At 44.0% G+C, this 20886-nt stretch overlaps 1 protein-coding gene across 3 annotated transcripts in view; it reads left to right on the top strand.

Moving 5' to 3' along the window:
• Nucleotides 1–20873, top strand: part of LOC110534485 (WD repeat-containing protein 17) — a 31670-nt gene extending 10797 nt beyond the window's left edge. For 2 of the 3 annotated variants that reach the window (XM_021619363.3, XM_021619361.3), the window contains exons 2-27: nt 3063–3191; nt 3431–3614; nt 4239–4469; nt 8119–8370; nt 8653–8775; nt 9235–9422; nt 9622–9790; nt 10762–10853; nt 11102–11271; nt 11472–11636; nt 11894–12096; nt 12483–12632; nt 12875–13005; nt 13320–13445; nt 13640–13795; nt 14199–14263; nt 14417–14549; nt 14758–14849; nt 15017–15116; nt 15465–15604; nt 16038–16149; nt 16342–16586; nt 16846–16947; nt 17069–17167; nt 17351–17540; nt 18018–20873. In XM_021619363.3, coding sequence (XP_021475038.3) covers nt 3069–3191; nt 3431–3614; nt 4239–4469; nt 8119–8370; nt 8653–8775; nt 9235–9422; nt 9622–9790; nt 10762–10853; nt 11102–11271; nt 11472–11636; nt 11894–12096; nt 12483–12632; nt 12875–13005; nt 13320–13445; nt 13640–13795; nt 14199–14263; nt 14417–14549; nt 14758–14849; nt 15017–15116; nt 15465–15604; nt 16038–16149; nt 16342–16586; nt 16846–16947; nt 17069–17167; nt 17351–17540; nt 18018–18137 — 3861 coding nt within the window. In that variant the 5' untranslated portion in view covers nt 3063–3068 and the 3' untranslated portion in view covers nt 18138–20873. Of the gene's footprint in view, nt 1–3062; nt 3192–3430; nt 3615–4238; nt 4470–8118; nt 8371–8652; nt 8776–9234; nt 9423–9621; nt 9791–10761; nt 10854–11101; nt 11272–11471; nt 11637–11893; nt 12097–12482; nt 12633–12874; nt 13006–13319; nt 13446–13639; nt 13796–14198; nt 14264–14416; nt 14550–14757; nt 14850–15016; nt 15117–15464; nt 15605–15802; nt 15824–16037; nt 16150–16341; nt 16587–16845; nt 16948–17068; nt 17168–17350; nt 17541–18017 lie in introns of all 3 variants that reach the window. The other variant, XM_090187587.1, reaches the window with a different exon arrangement.
• The last annotated feature ends 13 nt before the right edge of the window (nt 20874–20886 follow it).

The raw sequence follows: 20886 nt of genomic DNA, 5'->3' as shown, positions 1-20886 counted from the left end.
ACGAGGGAAGGAGAGAGAAGGGGAGGAGTCAAGCTGTGTTTTGTCTATGCGTTTTGTCAATGCGTTTTGTCAATGTGTTTTGTCGATACGTTTTTATCGATGCGTTTTGTCAATGCGTTTTGTCAATGTGTTTTGTCTATGCGTTTTGTCTATGCGTTTTGTCAATGCGTTTTGTCAATGCGTTTTGTCAATGCGTTTTGTCAATGTGTTTTGTCTATGCGTTTTGTCAATGCGTTTTGTCAATGCGTTTTGTCAATGCGTTTTGTCAATGTGTTTTGTCTATGCGTTTTTATCGATGCGTTTTCTCAATGCGTTTTGTCAATGTGTTTTGTCTATGTACGTGTTCACGGATTCTGTTATGTTCTGTTTCTGTCTGGCTGAGTCAGAAGACAGGTTATGATCTACAGGACTTTAATGAGGACGAGCCAATCTTTTGATACAGGATGCAGGAACTGTCACCTGTTATAAAGCGAAGGGCACAAGGGTAGACGGCATCCAAAGGTTTAAGAGTAGTGGAACTGGCACGAAAGTTGAGTGTACAACTTTCTGTCAGACAGGAAACAATGTGTGCTTTCTGATAGTGTCAAGTCAACTTACCTTGATATTACTAAAGGCGTCCCACAGGGGTCGATTTTGGGACCTGTCCGCTTGACTATTTATATAAATAATATTGGTCTATCTGCAAAAACCGGTAACATTCATCTGTATGCAGATGTCACTGTACACTACTGTTGCTACGGCTGACCAGTTTTTTTTGGAGCTGCAATCTGATTTAGTCTCCTTGCAGAAGGACCTTGTCGATTTAAAATTGGTGCTTAAAAACTAAATGTATGCTGTTTTCTAATTCTCGTAGAAATATTTGAGATGCCTCACACATTTATGCATTGGATGGTTCTTTCATCGAGCAGGTTCCCGCCTATAATTATCTGGGCTTTTGGATTGACAGTAATTTGACGTTTAAGAAACGTACGGTGACACCATTTATCGCGATGCAGCAGCCACTACTCTTAAACCTTTGGATGCCGTCGACCACAGCGCCCTTCGCTTCATCACAAGTTACAGTTTTACTACGTGTCACTGCATCCTGTATCGAAAGGTTGGCTGGTCCTCATTAGAGTCGCCTAGATCACGCCATGACTCCCTTTTCGCTTACAAAGCCAGCATATTGAGCGACAACCTTCCTGGTTTAGGGACACCGGTCCCGTAGAGGTTCCAACCTACCAAACGTACTGTTCAAAATGTAAAATGCGTGACACCAAACCCCGTTCACAGGGATGGTTAACTCTCAAGGTTCCACTAGTACTTATCGATCTAAGTAAATCCTCCTTCAGTTTTAGTCCACCCCATTTTTTGGAATAGCCTACAAAACTCACTACATGTACACCTTGACTCTCTGGCGCCTGTAGGGCAATTCAGGACTTTAATGTTGAATGAATCTAATGATAATTGAAACTGTTTGGATTTCATGTAAATAATTGTATTTGTGGCGTTTGAAGCTGCAGTGTTGATTCTGTAATTTGTAGTTTATTTCATTTGTATTGATCATTTTGAATGTGTTGTATTGTTGTCCTCAGGGCACCATGGCAAATGAGACTCTGGTCTCTATGGGTTCCCCTGAATAAACAACAGTTCAAAACAAAACAAATAGAAGAGAAAGAAATAGACAGAGAGAGAGAGACAGCGAGAGAAAGACAGCGAGAGAGAGAAATGTAAATAGGGGGAATCTGACTGTCTCAAGGCTGTTGCTGTTGCTGTGTGCCTCCTCTGTGTGATACCAACATAAACTCAGCAAAAAAAAAGAAACGTCCCCTTTTTCAGGACCCTGTCTTTCAAAGATAATTCGTAAAAATTCAAATAACTTCACAGCTCAGACTGTCCGCAAATAGGCTGAGAGAGGCTGGACTGAGGGCTTGTATGCCTGTTGTAAGGCATGTCCTCACCAGACATCACAGGCAACACTGTTGCCTATGGTCGCTGGACCAGACAGGACTGGCAAAAAGTGCTCTTCACTGACGAGTCGCGGTTCTGCCTCACCAGGGGTGATGGTTGGATTTGCGTTTATTGTCGAAGGAATGAGTGTTACACCGAGGCCTGTACTCTGGAGCGGGATCGATTTGGAGGTGGAGGGTCCATCAAGATATGGGGCGATGTGTCACAGCATCATCGGACTGAGCTTGTTGTCATTGCAGGCAATCTCAACGCTGTGCGTTACAGGGAAGACATCCTCTTCCCTCATGTGGTACCCTTCCTGCAGGTTCATCCTGACATGACCCTCCAGCATGACAATGCCACCAGCCATACTACTTGTTCTGTACGTGATTTCCTGCAAGACAGGAATGTCAATGTTCTGCCATGGCCAGCGAAGAGCCCTGATGATCTTAATTCCATTGATCGGAGGGTGAGGGCTAGGGCCATTCCCCCCAGAAATGTCTGGGAACTTGCAGGTGCCTTGGGGGAAGAGTGGGGTAACATCTCACAGCAAGAACTGGCAAATCTGGTGCAAGTCCATGAGGAGGAGATGCACTGCAGTACTTAATGCAGCTGGTGGCCACACCAGATACTGACTGTTACTTTTGATTCTGACCCCCCCTTTGTTCAGGGACACATTATTCAATTTCTGTTAGTCACATGTCTGTGGAACTTGTTCAGTTTATGTCCCAGTTGTTGAATCATACAAATATTTACACATGTTAAGTTTGCTGAAAATAAACACAGTTGACAGTGAGAGGACGTTTATTTTTTGCTGAGTTTACATGCTGGTGTTTTCACTGATTCATGTACAACATCTCTCGAATCTGTTTGCTTACAAAGTGACTGGCGCTCCATGTGAAACGTCAAACTACGTTTCTTATCAGTACGCATTTAAGGCAACTGTGCTGTTATTGTGAGAATGGCCTATTACAGTTTAAATAGTAAGCCATTTTAATGTATTATCAGTTCTGAAATGCAAGACTGATGTACAGTACATGAGAACAGAACATACTTTAGACCTGAATGTATCCCTCAATCCATGAACAAGAATCACAGAGCATTGCCTGTGTTCTCTTCTCTGTGTGTCGCAGATAAAGATGTCCCAGGTGAAACAGGTGGGCCTGCTGGCTGCCGGGTGCCAGCCCTGGAACAAAGACGTGTGTGCTGCCAGTGAAGACCGGTTCGCTTACTGTGCAACACTTGCTATATATGTCTACCAGGTAATTAGCTTGGCAAACATCGGTGTGTGTGTGTGTGTTTGTGTGTGCTCGTGCGTGCGTTGGCGTGCGTGCGTCTCTTTGCGTGTGCTCTCTCACTTCTCTGTTGAAAGGACATTCAAAAGAGATGTCTAATCTGCCAGTGATTTCTGTCATTGACGTTTTCCTTATCTATCGTTATCTCTGCCACTCCATCTGTTTACATATGCAACACCAATACCAATGTATCTGCACCCATGCAGTTGGACCACAGATACAATGAGTTCAAGCTTCGAGCCATCATGTCAGAGCACAAGAAGACCATCACGGCCATATCGTGGTGCCCACACAACCCCGAGGTGTTTGCCAGCGCCAGCGCTGACAACCTGCTCATCATCTGGAACGTGGCAGAGCAGAAGATTGTGGCCAGGCTGGATAACACCAAAGGTACTGATAATGAACTATGCCCAGTGGAGGCAGATGTACAGGGGAGTGGGTGGGCCAGAGGTGTGTGTTCAGTAGGGAGAAAACGTTTTCAAATAGAGTGAAACAAGGTGGAGCGGAAAGCTGTGGCCAGACTAGATAACACCAAATGTACTGAACATAGAGACACATGGTCTGTATAACGCAAAAGATACTGGTTCTGATCAATCATCAGAATGGAAATGAGGAATGACTGTGGACCAGTGGTAAGGGAGTTTACCTGGGAGTAGGCTCCTCTTTAGACACTACTGATGGGAGACTTGTCAGAGAGGCTAGAGAGAGTAGGTTGGGTTGCCTTGGGAGGGTGACTCAGTGTAGTGAAGTGTTTGTGTGCTTAGTAATGTCATTAGGACTGGCTATTGTTGCTGCTACACTGACTTCTATCAGGAGGGAGATGGCTGACGACTGGGTGGTTTGGTGTTATTTGTTTTTCTAGGAGAGAGAGAGTGTGTGTGGGCGGGTGGGGGGGTGAATGTGTGTGTTTTCTTTGTGTGTGTGTGTGTGTGTGTGTGTGTGTGTGTGTGTGTGTGTGTATCTAATGTGTGTGTGTATCTAATGTGTCTCCAACCCTTGTGTACCCTCACCCAGGCATCCCAGCGTCTCTGAGCTGGTGCTGGAACGCAGGTGACGGCGTGGCGTTTGTGTCCCACCGGGGCCCTCTCTACCTGTGGGCCATCAGCGGGCTGGACGCCGGCGTCACCATCCACAAGGAGGCACACAGCTTCCTGTCTGATATCTGTCTGTTCCGCTGGCACCCCGTCAAGAAGGGCAAGGTGGTGTTTGGACACACAGACGGGAGCCTCTCTATCTTCCAGCCAGGTAAGACTGAGGCTGCATCTCAATAGTTTAAAGATAGTCTAGACTGAGGCGCCATCTCAATAGTCTAAGGATAGTCAATCCATCAGTCAAATTTATTTATAAAGCCCTTCTTACATCAGCTGATGTCACAAAGAGCTGTACAGAAACCCAGCCTAAAACCCCAACAGCAAGCAATGCAGGTGTAGAAGCACGGTGGCTAGGAAAAACTCCCTAGAAAGGCCAGAACCTAGGAAGAAACCTAGAGAGGAAGCAGGCTATGAGGGGTGGCCAGTCCTCTTCTGGCTGTGCCGGGTGGAGATTATAACAGAACATGGCCAAGATGTTCAAATGTTCATAGATGACCAGCAGGGTCAAATAATAATAATCACAGTGGTTGTTGAGGGTGCAACAGGTCAGCACCTCAGGAGTGAATGTCAGTTGGCTTTTCATAGCCGATCATTCATAGTATCTCTACCGCTCCTGCTGTCTCTAGAGAGTTGAAAACAGCAGGTCTGGGACAGGTAGCACATCCGGTGAACAGGTCAGGATTCCATAGCCGCAGGCAGAACAGTTGAAACTGGAGTAGCAGCACGGTCAGGTGGATTGGAGACAGCAAGGAGTCATCAGGCCAGGTAGTCCTGAGGCATGGTCCTAGGGCTCAGATCCTCTGAGAGAAAGAAAGAAAGAAAGAAAGAAAGAAAGAAAGAAAGAAAGAAAGAAAGAAAGAAAGAAAGAAAGAAAGAAAGAAAGAAAGAAAGAGAGAGAGAGATAAATAAATAAAATAAAATAAATAAATGAATAAATAGAGAAAAGAGACAGAGAGAATTAGAGAGAGCATACTTAAATTGACACAGGACACCGGATAAGACAGGATAAATACTCCAGGCTGAGACAGGAGGGGTCGGGAGACACTATGGCCCGGTCTGACGATACCCCCGGACAGGGCCAAACAGGCAGGATATAACCCCACCCACTTTGCCAAAGCATAGCCCCCACACCACTAGAGGGATATCTTCAACCACCAACTTACCATCCTGAGACAAGGCCGAGTATAGCCCACAAAGATCTCCGTCATGGCACAACCTAAGTTGTAGCCAACCCGGACAGGAAGATAACATTAGTGACTCAACTCACTCAAGTAACACACCCCTCCTAGGGACGACATGGAAGAGCACCAGTAAGCCAGTGACTCAGCCCCTGTAATAGGGTTAGAGGCAGAGAATCCCAGTGGAGAGAGGGGAACCGTCCAGGCAGAGACAGCAAGGGTGATTCGTTGCTCCAGTGCTTTTCCGTTCACCTTCACACTCCTGGGCCAGACAACACTCAATCATATGACCTACTGAAGAGATGAGTCTTCAATAAAGACTTAAAGGTTGAGACCGAGTCTGCGTCTCTCACATGGGTAAGCAGACCATTCCATAAAAATAGAGCTCTATAGGAGAAAGCCCTGCCTCCAGCTGTTTGCTTAGAAATTTTAGGGACCGTAAGGAGACCTGCGTCTGTGACCGTAGCGTACGTGTATGTATGTACGGCAGGACAAAATTGGAAAGATAGGAGCAAGCCCATGTAATGCTTTGTAGGTTAGCCTTAAAACCTTGAAATCAGCCCTTGCCTTGACAGGAAGCCAGAATAGAGAGGCTAGCACTGGAGTAATATGATACAATTTTTTGGTTCTAGTCAAGATTCTAGTAGCCGTGTTTAGCACTAACAGAAGTTTATTTAGTGCTTTATCCGGGTAGCCGCAAAATATAGCATTGTAGTAGTCTAACCTAGAAGTGACAAAAGCATGGATTAATTTTTCTGCATAATTTTTCGACAGAAAGTTTCTGATTTTTGCAATGTTACGTAGATGGAAAAAAGCTGTCCTTGAAAAAGTCTTGATATGTTCTTCAAAAGAGAGATCAGGGTCCAGAGTAACGCCGAGGTCCTTCACAGTTTTATTTGCGCCGACTGTACAACCATCAAGATAAATGTCAGATTCAACAGAAGATCTCTTTGTTTCTTGGGACCTAGAACAAGCATCTCTGTTTTGTCCGAGTTTAAAAGTAGAACATTTGCAGCCATCCACTTCCTTATGTCTGAAACACAGGTTTCCAGGGCAATTTTGGGGCTTCACCATGTTTCATTGAAATGTACAGCTGTGTGTCATCTGCATAGTAGTGAAAGTTAACATGATGTTTCCCGAATGACATCACCAAGAGGTAAAATATATAGTGAAAACAATAGTGATCCCAAAACGGAGCCTTGAGGAACACCGGAATTTACAGTTGATTTGTCAGAGGACAAACCATCCACAGAGACAAACTGCTATTTTTCTGACAGATAAGATCTACACCAGGCCAGAACTTGTCCGTGTAGACCAATTTGGGTTTCCACTCTCTCCAAAATAATGTGGTGATCGATGGTATCAAAAGCAGCACTAAGGTCTAGGAGCACGAGGACAGATAGGTAGCCTAGTGTGCGGGTCTGGGTGGGGCAGGGCGGCAGGTAGCCCAGAGGTTAGAGTGTTGAATTAGTAATCGAAAGCTTGCAAGATCAAATCCCCTAGCTGACTAAGAAAAAAATCTGTTGTTCATCCCCTGAACAAGGCAGTTAACCCACCTTTCCTAGGCTGTCATTGAAAATAAGAATTTGTTCTTAACTGACTTGCCAAGTTAAATAAAGGTCAAATAAAAAGATACAGAGCCTCGGTCTGACACCATTAAAAGTTAATTTACCACCTTCACAAGTGCAGTCTCATTGCTATGATGGGGTCTAAAACCAGACTGAAGTGTTTCATATACATTGTTTGACTTCAGGAAGGCAGTGAGTTGCTGCGCAACAGCTTTTTCTAAAATTCGAGATTCGATATAGGCCGATAGTTTTTTATATTTTCTGGGTCAAGGTTTGGCTTTTTCAAGAGAGGCTTTATTATTGCCACTTTTAGTGAGTTTGGTACACATCCGTACCATCCATACTCAGTACACATTCGTACTCACAATACACATCCGTACTGAGTACACATCCGTACTCAGTCTAGACTGAGGCTATCTCAATAGACTATAGACATTCTCGACCGTGGCTGCATCTCAATTGGGCTGGGCAAGAACTGGCAAGAACCGGGCATGCGCTTCCCTATTACAAACAATTTTACATTTGAGTCATTTAGCTAGCAGACAGTCTTATCCAGAAAAACAACCACATATTACAATTATTGCAAGTACAGATGTAGGATCTTAATTTGAGCCAGTTTGCTACAGCAGGAAAATAATCCTGCAGCAACAGGAAATTTGAATTATTATGTGGATTATAATTCATGGATATATTTTGTAGAGGTTGATACATTTTTTGTTATGGCAAATCAAGACTGACATTTTAAAGTGAAAATGACATACTATAGAAGCCTTTTAAAACCTTGAATACAATACAAGTTTGCATTTCCTGCTGTGCAGGAAAATTCTCAGTAACAAAAGAGTGATCAAATGAAGATCTTACCTCTGTAGACCCTTCTTCGAAATAGCTGCTATCAGTAGAATCAGTTCCAGGAAGAAAAAAGACAACCTTTAAATATGTATTTGTTGACTCTTTCTTCCACATGAGAACCTTTATTTGGTACCTCCCGGTATTTCATTAGGGGCGGTGGTGACTTTATTTAGTCAGTTGATGCAGCAGGTCTCCTCTCCTGTCCTAGGATCTAAAAACCAGAAGCACGTGTTGCGCCCGGAGTCTTTAGAGGGGACGGACGAGGAGGACCCGGTCACAGCGTTGGAGTGGGATCCCCTGTCTACAGACTACCTCCTAGTGGCCAACCAGCATAATGGCATCAGAATGGTTGACTCAGAGGGGCTCACCTGTGTCACTACCTTCAGCTTCCCCAGTTCAGCTGCCTCTGTACAGTGTCTGGCCTGGGTCCCCAGTGCACCCGGCATGTTCATCACTGGAGGTAAGGACATATTGGGGTAGGGTTTACGGGTAGGGTACAATGGGTTAGGGTGCAGGGTGTAGGGGGGAGGGGAAAGCTGGGTCCTCAGCGCCCCCGGCATGTTCATCACTAGAAGTAAAGCATTTAGGGGGTAGGGTATAAGGGGTAGGGTACTGGGGGGTTAAGGTAAGGTCACGAGGTAGGGTATGTTTTTCAGTGTAGGTAGCTAGAGGTCAGGTGTGTAAGGCTCAGGCCTTTAGAACTGTCAATACCACTGTTCCAACGTGTTCCTTCTGTTCCCAGATTCTCAAGTCGGTGTGCTGAGGATATGGAACGTGTCCAGATCTACACCGCTGGACAACTTTAAACTGAAGAAGACCGGCTTCCATGCTTTACATGTGTTAAACTCTCCCCCGGCCAAGAAATGTAAGCATCTGACACACTACTGCCACATTAGCTCTAATAATCCACAAATTAGGGTAGAATCCAAAGTCTGCAGCACACTCTTAGAAAAAAAAGGTGCTATCTACAGCTGTCCCAATAGGAGAAGCCTTTGAAGAACCCTTTTTGGTTCGAGGTAAAACCGTTTTGTTTCAAGGCATAATCCTTTTGGGTTCCATGTACAACCCTTTCCACAGAGAGTTGTATATGGAACCCAATAGGGTTCTACCTAGGGTTACACTATAGGGACAGCGGAAGAACCTTTTTGGATCCCTTTTTTCTAAAAGGGAACAATAACTTCAGAGTTTTGGATATGAATGACTGATCTTGTGACATAAGATTGCAATATCTCTTGGAAAAACTGCAACTTTTGTGTGTTCTTTCCCCATTCTTGCTATGACCCCTCCTGGCCCTGCCATTATTTGCCTCCTACCCTCTTTTTAGCCTTGAGCTCCATCTCCCCGACAAAGAGCCACTACACATCATCCACCAGTGAGGCTGTTCCTCCTCCTACTCTATCCCAGAACCAGGCCTTCTCCCTCCCCCCGGGCCACGCTGTTTGCTGCTTCATGGATGGAGGGGTGGGGCTCTACGACATGGGAGCCAAGAAGTGGGACTTCCTACGAGACCTGGTGAGGGAGGGAGGGGAAGAGATTGGGTGGGGGGGTGAAAAGAAGGGAGGACAAGTGGTAGCAAGGGAGGTAGGGAAATTGGGATGATGCTAAGGGCGTTCTTCTATTTCTTGTTTGTGTCTGGATTTCTGTTGTACATAACTCCCAATCCAGTTCACGTTGAAGAATACCTGACCATGAAACAATATGTTGTTCTCAGGGTCATGTTGAGACCATATTTGACTGTAAGTTCAAGCCAGACGACCCCAACCTGTTGGCGACAGCGTCGTTTGACGGGACCATTAAGGTGTGGGACATCAACACCCTCACAGCGGTTTATACGTCTCCCGGCAACGAGGGTGTGGTCTACTCTCTGTCCTGGGCTCCTGGTAAGACATGGGGAGAGAACACACACAGACCATAAAACTTTGGGTGTTTCTCAATATGCATTGTACCGTTGTTCCACACTCTCGTGCTCCGAGTGCACTCTCCGAGGACGAGAGTGTGGAGAACGCACAAGACATGACATTTGAGAAGCACCCCCCTACTGTACTACCTCACGCTGCACCTCCCCATTCAGTGAACCTTCTTCCAGGCAGGACAATAACTATCAGCTAGCTATATGTGACTCGTAATAATCTAGCTAACCAGACAGTTTAACAGGCAAAAAGGACCTAAATCGAATGTTATGCAAGGTTGATGTCAATTCTTCGTGGCTATCTAGCTAGCTAACAGTAGTAGCTAACAAGTCCCCCTATTGAATTACTAGTCTTGCTATCTCTGCACAGTACAGTGGATATTGTAGGCAGGTAAACATGCCAAAAAATAACACAGCATGCATTTCTTAATATATAAAAAAAACATTGTAGTCAGTTTATTTTTTCTCGCTTCAGCTCAAATAATGCCCGTTGATTTCAATAATTGAGCGTGTTTGTTTTTTTACATGGTTGCGTCATATTCCTGTGCACACTTTCCATTGAAGCTTGCGTCTATGCACGTGTCAAAACATGTACAAATGGAGTACGCCGCCGAGAAGTGCCCGCATGTCCCAGTGCGCATACTTTAGTATGCACTCATACTCTGACCTTCCCATGCTCTAATTCGAAACACCCTTTATATATCATATTTCGTCATGTTGACTTTTATTTTGAAAACTGCCTTAAGTATATATTTTCAAGCAAAGTGTTACCTTGAGTTCTTTCCCATTAATAATGATTTACTGAATATAAATTAAGAAGTCAACTTTATGCACTTTTTTTATGATTCAAACCAGTTATGAAACATGTAGCGCTTTCTTGCGTTCGTTCATTTGGAAGTCGTAAATATGTCTCTTTTTATCTTTGTGTGTGTTCTTCGAAAGGAGACCTGAACTGCATAGCCGGAGCCACGTCCCGGAACGGTGCATTCATCTGGGATGTGAAGAAAGGCAAGATGATCACACGATTCAATGAGGTACGTCAACAACACTGACGAAAAACACTACAGTCATAAGGGCTTTTTACACTACTGAGCCGAACCGAGCTAAACCAAACCAAGCTGTACTGAGCTAGCCTGGTCACGCATCCACTAGCCAGCACAGTTTTGTTCGGGTCGGCATGATAGTGTGAAAAGGTTAGTAGAGTGATCTATCAATAATCTCTTTAGTTTATCAATATTTATTTTTACGTTTTAGACTTTTTGTTCCCTTGTGTATTCAACAGCATGGGAATCATGGTATCTTCTGTATCGCATGGAGCCATAAGGACTCTAAGAGAATAGCCACATGTAGTGGCGACGGCTTTTGCATCATTAGGACCATCGACGGCAGGATCTTACACAAGTACAAGCACCCTGCTGCTGTGTTTGGTTGTGACTGGAGCCAGAATAACAAGTAAGAGTCCACTTGTGTAGCTCACCTTCATTACTGTATAACAAGTATACTGGAAGATACAGTTAGTTACCTATATTCTACTAGATCTATCCTTTCTCTCGCTCTCTTTTTCCTTCTTTCTTTCTTTCTTTCTTTCTTTCTTTCTTCTGTCTGTCTCTTTCTCTCTTTCACTCTTTTTTTATTTCTCTCTCCATTCCCAGAGACATGATAGCCACGGGCTGTGAGGATAAAAACGTGCGTGTGTACTACCTGGCCACCAGTTCTGACCAGCCACTCAAGGTGTTCACGGGTCACCTGGCCAAGGTGTTCCATGTGCGCTGGTCTCCTCTCCGAGAGGGTATTCTCTGCAGTGGCTCAGATGACGGGTACACGCAGCACATTAATACATTATTCATATGTTCTTTCACTGAGTCTCACAGCACATTGCATTAGGGTAATTTATCACATCCACCAATGTGTAACAGTACCTGAATAATGTATGGCAAACACTTTGTCCAGATACTGATACACAGGTAGTTATTTGATATGCTATCATTATCAATACAGATGCCATTGGTTTGAGTAGTCACTCTATTATGTACATTGGAGTCCGTATATAACCCCTCCCTCCCTCCTTCTCCAGGACTGTGCGTATCTGGGATTATACCCAGGATGCCTGTATCAACGTGCTGAGTGGTCACACGGCGCCGGTCCGAGGCCTGATGTGGAACACGGAGGTGCCCTACCTGCTGACCAGCGGCAGCTGGGACTACACCATTAAAGTCTGGGACACCAGGGACGGAACCTGCCTGGACACCTGCTACGACCACGGCGCTGATGTTTATGGTACCGGTCCTCAGTAATGAATCAGGAACACCACACTGCAGCCATCATCAAATAGACTCAGCCACGGGCCCAGGATCATTTCTAGACTGCAAACTGACCAGAAGCCCAAACATATCATATTTGACTAAAACATTATCATCTCAAACCTTGCTTGCGTTTGCATACAATCACATAACTCCTACTATTATGCGTGGGAATCAAAATTCAAATCACTTGGAGCTGAGTTGTTAACAAACTTTGGGGGCCAAATAAAAGTATCTGGGGACCACCAGTTGGGGAAACCTGCTATGCTTTATAGAGGCCAATGAATGTGAAATTAAATGTAAGGTACTGTTTCTACACTGACACTGTGTCTGCAATGCTGTAACCTGATCTGATTCCTCCAGGCCTGACTTGCCACCCCAGCCGTCCGTTCACCATGGCCTCATGTTCCCGGGACTCTACGGTCAGGTTGTGGTCCCTCACTCCGCTCATCGCTCCGCTCCTGGTCAACGTCCTGGCTGACCACAGCTGGGATGACATCATCGGCAACACGGGTCAGTCAGTTATCACTCTCCCACCAGTTACTATGACTATATTGTTACAGAAGTGTTGATTACTCATGACATCAATATGTTGATTGCTCATAACTCTGTCTCCACCCGTGAGAGAGTGATACCGCAAATATTTATCAGTCCAAACACGACATAGCCTCACAAGAACCATTATTCTGAATGACATCATTCTGAACCTGTGTGTGTCTGCATGGTAGAGTACTATATCCCCTCCTCTCCTCCAGATAGGGCCATGGTACCTGGTGCTACCCCTCTGCTCTGTGGGAAGGTGTCCAGAGACATCAAGCAGGAGCTGGATAAACTCTCCAGTGAAGTACGGGTGAAGAAACTCAGGTGGTTCTCCGAATGTTTCTCTGTGAGTATATTTACTCGCAATTTTCCTTAAATCAATAGCACTCTATTTACAGTCATTTAGTTATTCCATTCCTGTAGTCCAGACACATGGTTTTAATCTGATGGTTTGATGGAAGTATAGTCGTTTGTTCCTTGGTATAGTTTTACATCATCAGGTATCAAATAACCTATGGATAAATCTCTAAGTTAGTACTCCTATTTGGTAGTAATATTAGCACATATTACTGGAATCACCATGTATTATGTACTGTACTTTACATACTACCTACTCTTATGACGTGCTTATGAATACTTGTTCTGTGTTCTTTCCTCCAGCCACCAGGGGGCAGTCATAACCTGTGGGACCTGGTGTCAGTGATCAATGGGCAGGACGACAGTCTGCTTCCCCAGAGCTACGGCAAGGGCATCATGCACATGAAACACTTGGTCCGCTTCAAAACCGTAAGTCGACCACTGACTGACTGACTGTCTCATCTCACACATGGTCCAGTCCATTCAGATCTGCAAACATCCAAGGGTGAGGGATGGAGTGATTTTGGACCAAGCGTATGAGTCGTATTTCTAAGGGGTTTGTTTTTCAAAAGAACATCAAACTATTCACTTACAGTACACATTTCAATGTGTCTGTTCTGTAGTCTGAGGCCCAGGAATTGACCATAGTGAAGATGTCTAAGTTCGGCGGGGGGATCGGGGCTCCCAGTAAAGAGGAGAGACTGAGAGACGCAGCAGAGATCCATCTGAGACTGGGGCAGATCCAGAGATACTGTGAACTCATGGTGGAACTGGGAGAGGTAATGGATGGATTCATTTTAGGCCCTAGGCTACACTCTTAGAAGAAGAAAAAAGGTTCCAAAAGGGTTCTGCGGCTGTCCCCATAGGTAGAACCCTTTTTGCTTCCAGGTAGAACCCTTTTTGGTTCCTGGTAGAACTCTTTTGGGTTCCGTGTAGAAGGGATTTACCTTGAACCGAAAGGGGTTATTCAAAGGGTTCTCATATGGAAACAGCCTTAGAACCATTTTTGGAAGTAGATAGAACCTTTTTTCTAAGAGTGTAGAACAACTATGGGTGTATCAGGAACAATACATGGACTCATACGGCATTACAGTATGTCCCCCATTAAAGGGTGTCAAATTAACAATCACAGCATTAATTGCTGTACATAATGATGTTTGTCATGTTTTCTGTATTTGTCAGTGGGACAAGGCATTGTCAGTTGCCCCTGGTGTATCCATAAAGTATTGGAAGAAACTCATGCAACGGTATGTTTTGAGTTAGTTTGTCAATTCAAGAGGCATGTTTATGGTTACATGTACATTTGAGCCATTTAGCAGACGCTCTCATCCAGAGCGGCTTACAATTAGAACCACAACAGTGGTTGTTGACTTCCTTCCTCAATGCATGTGTCCTCGTAGAAGAGCAGACCAGCTGATGCAGGAAGAAAACCATGATGTCATCCCGTACTGCATCGCCACGGGAGACGTGAGGAAGCTGGTCAACTTCTTTACTGCCAGGGGTCAACTGAACGAGGCGCTGCTAGTGGCTCAGGTATGACAACATTGGCATCCTATGATTAATTGTATAGTTAGAAAACAAAGTAACATAATATAAAACATGTATTGGTTCCAATCGGAACCCCTGTTCTCTAAAGGAGGGAACAACATACCACCATGTTAATTGGCTTATCTGGATTGATGAAGGTTCAGTCAGCCAAATTGCTGTCGAACGTCATACCTTTGTTGTTGTTCTTGTACAGGGAGCTTGTGAAGGCAACATCCACGTTCCTCAGACCGCCGTAATCAACCATACAACCACTACAAACAGCGACGACATACAGGCATATAACGGGTGTGTCCTTTTCACATGAAAATACACCATTTGGCCTAATGTTGGTGTGTTCCACAGCATACGTAATCACCTTCCTGTCCATGGTGCATTGCATCCATACTGGGCAACTGAATATCCCCTCATGACCCCAGGCTTGTGAGGGTGAAGTGTAATCTCTGTTGTTCCAGGCTACTGCAGTGTGTATGTAAGGAGCTAGCGGAGTGGTATTTCCAAGATGGCCGTGCTGTGCTGGCGGCCTGCTGTCACCTGGCTGTGGACAACACTGAGGTAAACACACAGACAGGGCATGATGGCGTCAAAGGTTACGTATATGATCCTCTCTGTATGTTCTCTTGTAATACACACACAACATTCACCGTTGCGTACGCTAGTTGTGCACCTGAAACCTAAAGCTGGTCATGAGCTACCCTCCTGCAGGGTTTTGTTCCAACCCTACTCGCCAATACACCCGGTTCTACTAATCAGCGGCTCCTCTGGCCCTTGATTGGCTGAATCAGGTGTTTACATGTAGGGCTGGAGCAAAAACCTACAGAGCACTAATGCCTATGAATGTGAACATAAATGTGCATATTTAGTAGATGCATAACTTATCATGTTGTTGTGTGTCCGCCACAGCTAGCCATGGCCAGTCTGATCCGGGGTAATGAGCTGGAGCTGGCTGTGTGTGTAGGGCTGGTGTTGGGAGAATCAGCCAATCAGGCCACTCACTACGTCCTGGAGCTACTAGCCAGGAAGTACATGACCACACCCACCTGGTAAAAGCCAATTACAACTCTCAACTCTAATGAACATGACAGGCTAGATTATATATATATATATATATATATATATATATATATATATATATATATATATATATATATATATATATATATATATATATATATTCTCCATATGATTGTGAATATACAGAGTGCATTTGTTTATCATCTCCATCTTCTCATTTCTTGTAGCTTTCCATCAGTTGAAAGCAGGTATTATACATGTTTCATGTATCATAACCCTATGTTTACTGCGATAAAGGATTTGACTTTATTCTGGATTGATTTTTGTTCCATCCGGTTGTACCTGGTCTTGTACAGTACCTTACCTCATTCCTAAAGACTGCTTAGGTTTTCAAAGGGATGTGTGGATGTGTACTCTGCAATCCAACAACTGGACTGATGTCACCACTCTTCTCCTTCCCAGGGACCTGGCGTCTGACCTTCTCCAGATGATCCCAGACAACGAGGTCCTGCTGGCCAAGCTGTGTGCCTTCTACCCTGGGAGCTCCTCGGAGATAGACCAAATCCATGAAAAGGTTGGTGCTGAATTTCAGCGGAAATACTCTATTGAGCATCCGTTTTAGTCCAAATTGGGTCGGGGAAACCTGTCCTTATTGTTTAAACAGAAAAACATAGAAGTAGACCTATTGAGAATATGACATGAAAATGTCAGCAACAACAACATTGAAGTATAAAATGCATGTTAATAATTGGTGGTGTTGTTTCAGTGTGGTCTTCCCAGTCTGGAAGAGTGTCAGGCGTTAGCTGAGTCTGCTGTCAGCGAGGGAGACATCTTCAACGCTGTCAAGTACTATCTAATGAGTCCAGAACCCGAGGCAGCCCTGCTTGTTGGCATCACCCACGTCAAAGAACAGCTGAGTGATTCCGACTGGACCGTAGACTCTGTCCATCCTATCCTGGACCTTCTGGGTTACATTAGAACGGACCGGCTCATACTTGCCAAGTTCACTGAGTAAGTGAACGGGAATCAGAATGTGTGAGACAATGCCACCTGGGTCTAGGCAGGTAGCCTAGTGGTTAAGAGTGTTGGGCCAGTAACCCGAAAGGTTTATGGCTCGAATCCCTGAGCTGACTAGGTGAAAAATCTGTCAAGGGGCCCTTGAGCAAGCACTTAACCCTCATTGCTCCTGTAAGTCACTCTGGATAAGAACGTCTGCTGCTGTAGATTGGTCCTCAGCCCTCTCACCCTGGATGTTCTTTCTGTGTTATAGAGCACGAAGTGAGCTGCTCATCCTATCTGGCTACATCGGTGCACTGTTGGCCATCAGAAGACAGTACTCCAGCATTGTTCCTGCACTTTACGAGTACACCAGGTAAGATGCAAAAAAACACAGTATGGAGCACTTTCTAAATGTCTGTGTTGAACCTACATCACCTAATGCTTCAACGTTGAATTTAAAAGCCCTATCTCTGACCTCTCACCTTCCTCCCCAGTCAGTTGATGAAGAGGAGAGAGGTGTCTGTTCCCTTACAGATAGAGCAACTCTCTGTAGAGCTGGAGGCATGGATGGCCTGCACACAGTCTCTCATCAAGTGAGTGGAAGAATTGTCTTATCAATCCATGACACTGATATACTCTACTCTGGCCTGGCAAATACGTTAGTCATCACATCCAAGTATTGGACTAGCAAGACAGTTTGAGGTTCAAAGTCTGACATTAAAACACACCGGTGTTTACCTGTCTGAATCGTTTGATTCTGTCTCCATGCCACCCAGCTCCAGGGGTCCTGATGAGGCTCCTTACACCCCTCCGTCAGAGGCCCAGAAGGCAGAGCATGCCCATCTGCTAGACAGACTCCAGGAGGAGCCACTCAGGGGCCTGGAGGGGCCCGACTATGTCACAGGCTCCAACCTGCCCAGCCACTCTGACGTCCAGGTCTCCTGCTTTACCGGACTCAGGATCCAGGTCAGCCTCAAGCAATCAACCAATTAATAATAATAAATCAATCAAAGTGTATTCAGAAAAATACGTTGGTCACAAAGGGACAGTTTGGAGGACATAGAATTTGGTTAGAGACTAGGCTTAATCTGGGTCAGGGAAACAAAGGGCTCAGCAGCAACCCAGTCCCGAAACCGCCATGCTTTCTAACCCCTTGTAAAGAGGACCATGCTATAAATAACCCATAAGTGGTTACTATTTGTAGTCCCCTAGTGGTGGGTAATCACTATGTGGGTGGTAATCAGTAAATTGCTGCTCAAGCTGTATCCACAGCGACGATTTGAAGTGCCTTTCTGCTTCAAGTGTGTCTCAGTCACTTCCTCTGGTGATTCAAGGGGAGAGAGATGACGTTACTTCAACCTTTCAACTGTTTTGCAGGCCATGGTGATAAGGTCAATGGTAGAAGAATAAAAGTAGTGCTGTGGTTTTCCTTTCTTCACACAGGGCCCTGTGTTTTTCCTTGAGGACGGTAAATCGGCCATATCATTGAACGACGCCCTTATGTGGGCCAAAGTGAACCCTTTCTCACCTCTGGGGACGGGTGTCCGTCTCAACCCCTTCTAAGAGCCAGCCTAGCCAACGAGGATGGGCTACAGGACTAATAGCATTTGATTGGTCAGCCTCCGAGGCCAAGGTCACACGACCGTAAAAGGTCGACGTCAGGACCGACATCTGCTCTTCCGGAGAGAAACAAGGAAAAGGGATGGACGTTCCAGAACGAAAGAAGAGAGCTGGAAGGATGCTTAAAATGAGTTCTCTCCACTATGTGCTTTTTTACAATGTGTGCACCACAAGTCATCCAGTCAACAGTGTTACAGCTTCTCATAGAAAACGTGTTGCCGTACTTAGACACTGACAAAGAGGGTTCGCATGGTTGTAGTGTTTCTATGTAGGAGCGAGACCATTGTAGTTCTGCTGTCTTGTTTTAGACACACCGTCACGTGCACATCAGTACACAGACAGACAAGTCGACGAGCTATGTGATTCTTATTGTGCTCATGGTCATAGCACCAGCATCATTTGACTGATGAATACCATATTTGTGTTGTATTGCTGTTGGTTTAACGTTGCGCAATGTTGCATCATCATTTCTGTTTGTTACAGAAATTAGCCCGCACACATACATGTACAAGAGCAAAGCGTATGATGATGTAGGCTTACAGTGGTAGTTGATCGAAAGCAAGCAAACAAACAAATACAGAGAAACGTACCTGTTAGCCTTTTATTTAGCTTAGCATCAATCAGTCAAATAATTGATGTAGGACTTGATTGCTTTCGCATTAAAACAGCTTAGCAGCATCGTGTCTGTACAGTACTGTGTTTGACTGTGAATGTATAAGACTTCTGCTGGACCCCAAAAAATTATGTGGACCTGTAAAGTTGTCAATTTAAAACCTCTTTGGGCTAGGCGTCCCGCTAGTGACAACTTCCGGTGAAACTGGAGGGTGCGTAACTCAAATAAATAATCATAATACTTATGGATATTAAACATTTAGGTACATACAAGTGTCTTATCGGTTGAAAGCTTAAATTCTTGTTGATCTAACTGCACTGTCTGATTTACAGTAGCCATTACAGCGAAAGCATGCCATGCGATTGTTTGAGGACGGCGCCCAACTTCAAAATATTTTTCCACCGGCACAGGTTTCATTAACTCGCAAATAGCGATTAAATATTCACTTACTTTTGAAAATATTCCTCTGATTTGTCATCCAAAGGGTCCCAGCTATAACATGTAGTGTCGTTTTGTTAGATAAAATCCTTCTTTATATCCCAAAAAATCTGTTTAGTTGGCACCATCGATTTGAGTAATCCACTCGTTCAACATGCAGAGAAAGGAATCCAAAAATCTACCACTAAACTTTGTTAAAACAAGTCAAAATAAGTTTCTATTGACTCCTCAGATACCCTAAATTGTAATCAAACCATAATATTTAATACAGAAGAAGTATGTTCAATAGAAAAATTATATTAGCAGGTCGGTCTTGTCTTCATTGCGCGCGCATACACGAATTTCCAATAGTGTGTCCTTGTACTTAAACTCAGGATTCTTACTCGTTTTGGAAAAAACAAGCCTGAAACCTTGAACATAGAGTGCTGACACCCTGTGGAAGCCATAGGAATTGCATACTGGGAGCTAGATTTCATTATTTCCCTATACTTTCCATTGTAAAACCATGCGCTCTCAAAAAAGAAAAATTCTGGTTGGTTTTTCTTTCGCTCTTCTCCTACCATATCTATTGTGTTATAGTCTCCTACATAATTTAAACATTTCTACAAACTTCAAAGTGTCTTCTGTCCAATGGTACCAATTATATGCATATCCTGGCTTCAGGGCCTGAACAACAGGCAGTTTACTTTGGGCACGTCAGTAAGGCGGAAATTGAGAAAAAAGGACCCTAGCCCTAACTTATTTTAACTTGTGAATAGGTTATTGTATTGTACATAAGACTATAATTCCTATTGAGTTGCGCAGTACTATTTCAGGGATCACAGTTGCTAGCTAGAAGGGTAGGTAGTTGGTACTGTACACGGCTAGGGACTTACAAGTGTAATAGCTGTTACGATACTGGATCCATAGAATTAAAACTCATATTCTATGGTGGGGTCGACGCTTTAGAATGTCTCTGAGTCTCATCAGCGTTACCTCGTCATAATCATTTGTAGCCATCACCGGACTGCAGAATTTGAAGTGATTTCATAACAATGACAAGCTTCTGTATGCAAGTCATTAGTACGATCACAATTTGGCGGACAGGGTGACAACCTGCTAAGACTAGCTAGCTTATATGTTAAACCGAAAGCTGTGATAAAAAGGCAATGTTTGAGAATCATTTTGCTTTTGAAACACAGACTTGAATAAATAGGCTAATTAATCATTTAAAAAAATTTAATACCTGAAGGTTGTGCCTTAAGAAAGTAGAAAACTATTTATCACCGCAACATACAGTATATTGGTAAGTAGGGATCACAGTTAATGTAAAGAGAAGAGGTTTTCTTCCTTCTGCTTAATGAATCAAACATTTATTCACATAATTTATACTTTACATAATTTATAATTCACATAATTTATAAGTGCTGTAATTTTTTTTTTACTAATGTATTGATATTAGTTTTTCACCTATACTTCAATTATCTTCAAATGCGTTTGTTTTTATTTATTTATCTATGTGTTTATTTATTGATTGTTTTACTTAGACATATGTACAGTTTGTTTGTACTGCCATTGCAGTTTATAAAATGTGTTCATGAAAATATCAAAATGTTAGTTTTGTAACATAAAGACGATACCAATGTAAACATGTCAAGTTTG

Source organism: Oncorhynchus mykiss, chromosome 10 (genome assembly GCF_057628025.1).
Source record: "Oncorhynchus mykiss isolate SJ-2025 chromosome 10, ASM5762802v1, whole genome shotgun sequence".
NCBI classification, from domain to species: Eukaryota; Metazoa; Chordata; class Actinopteri; order Salmoniformes; family Salmonidae; genus Oncorhynchus; species Oncorhynchus mykiss.
The sequence above is the reverse complement of the archived record's forward strand: the minus strand, read 5'-3'. Positions and strand labels throughout refer to the sequence as shown.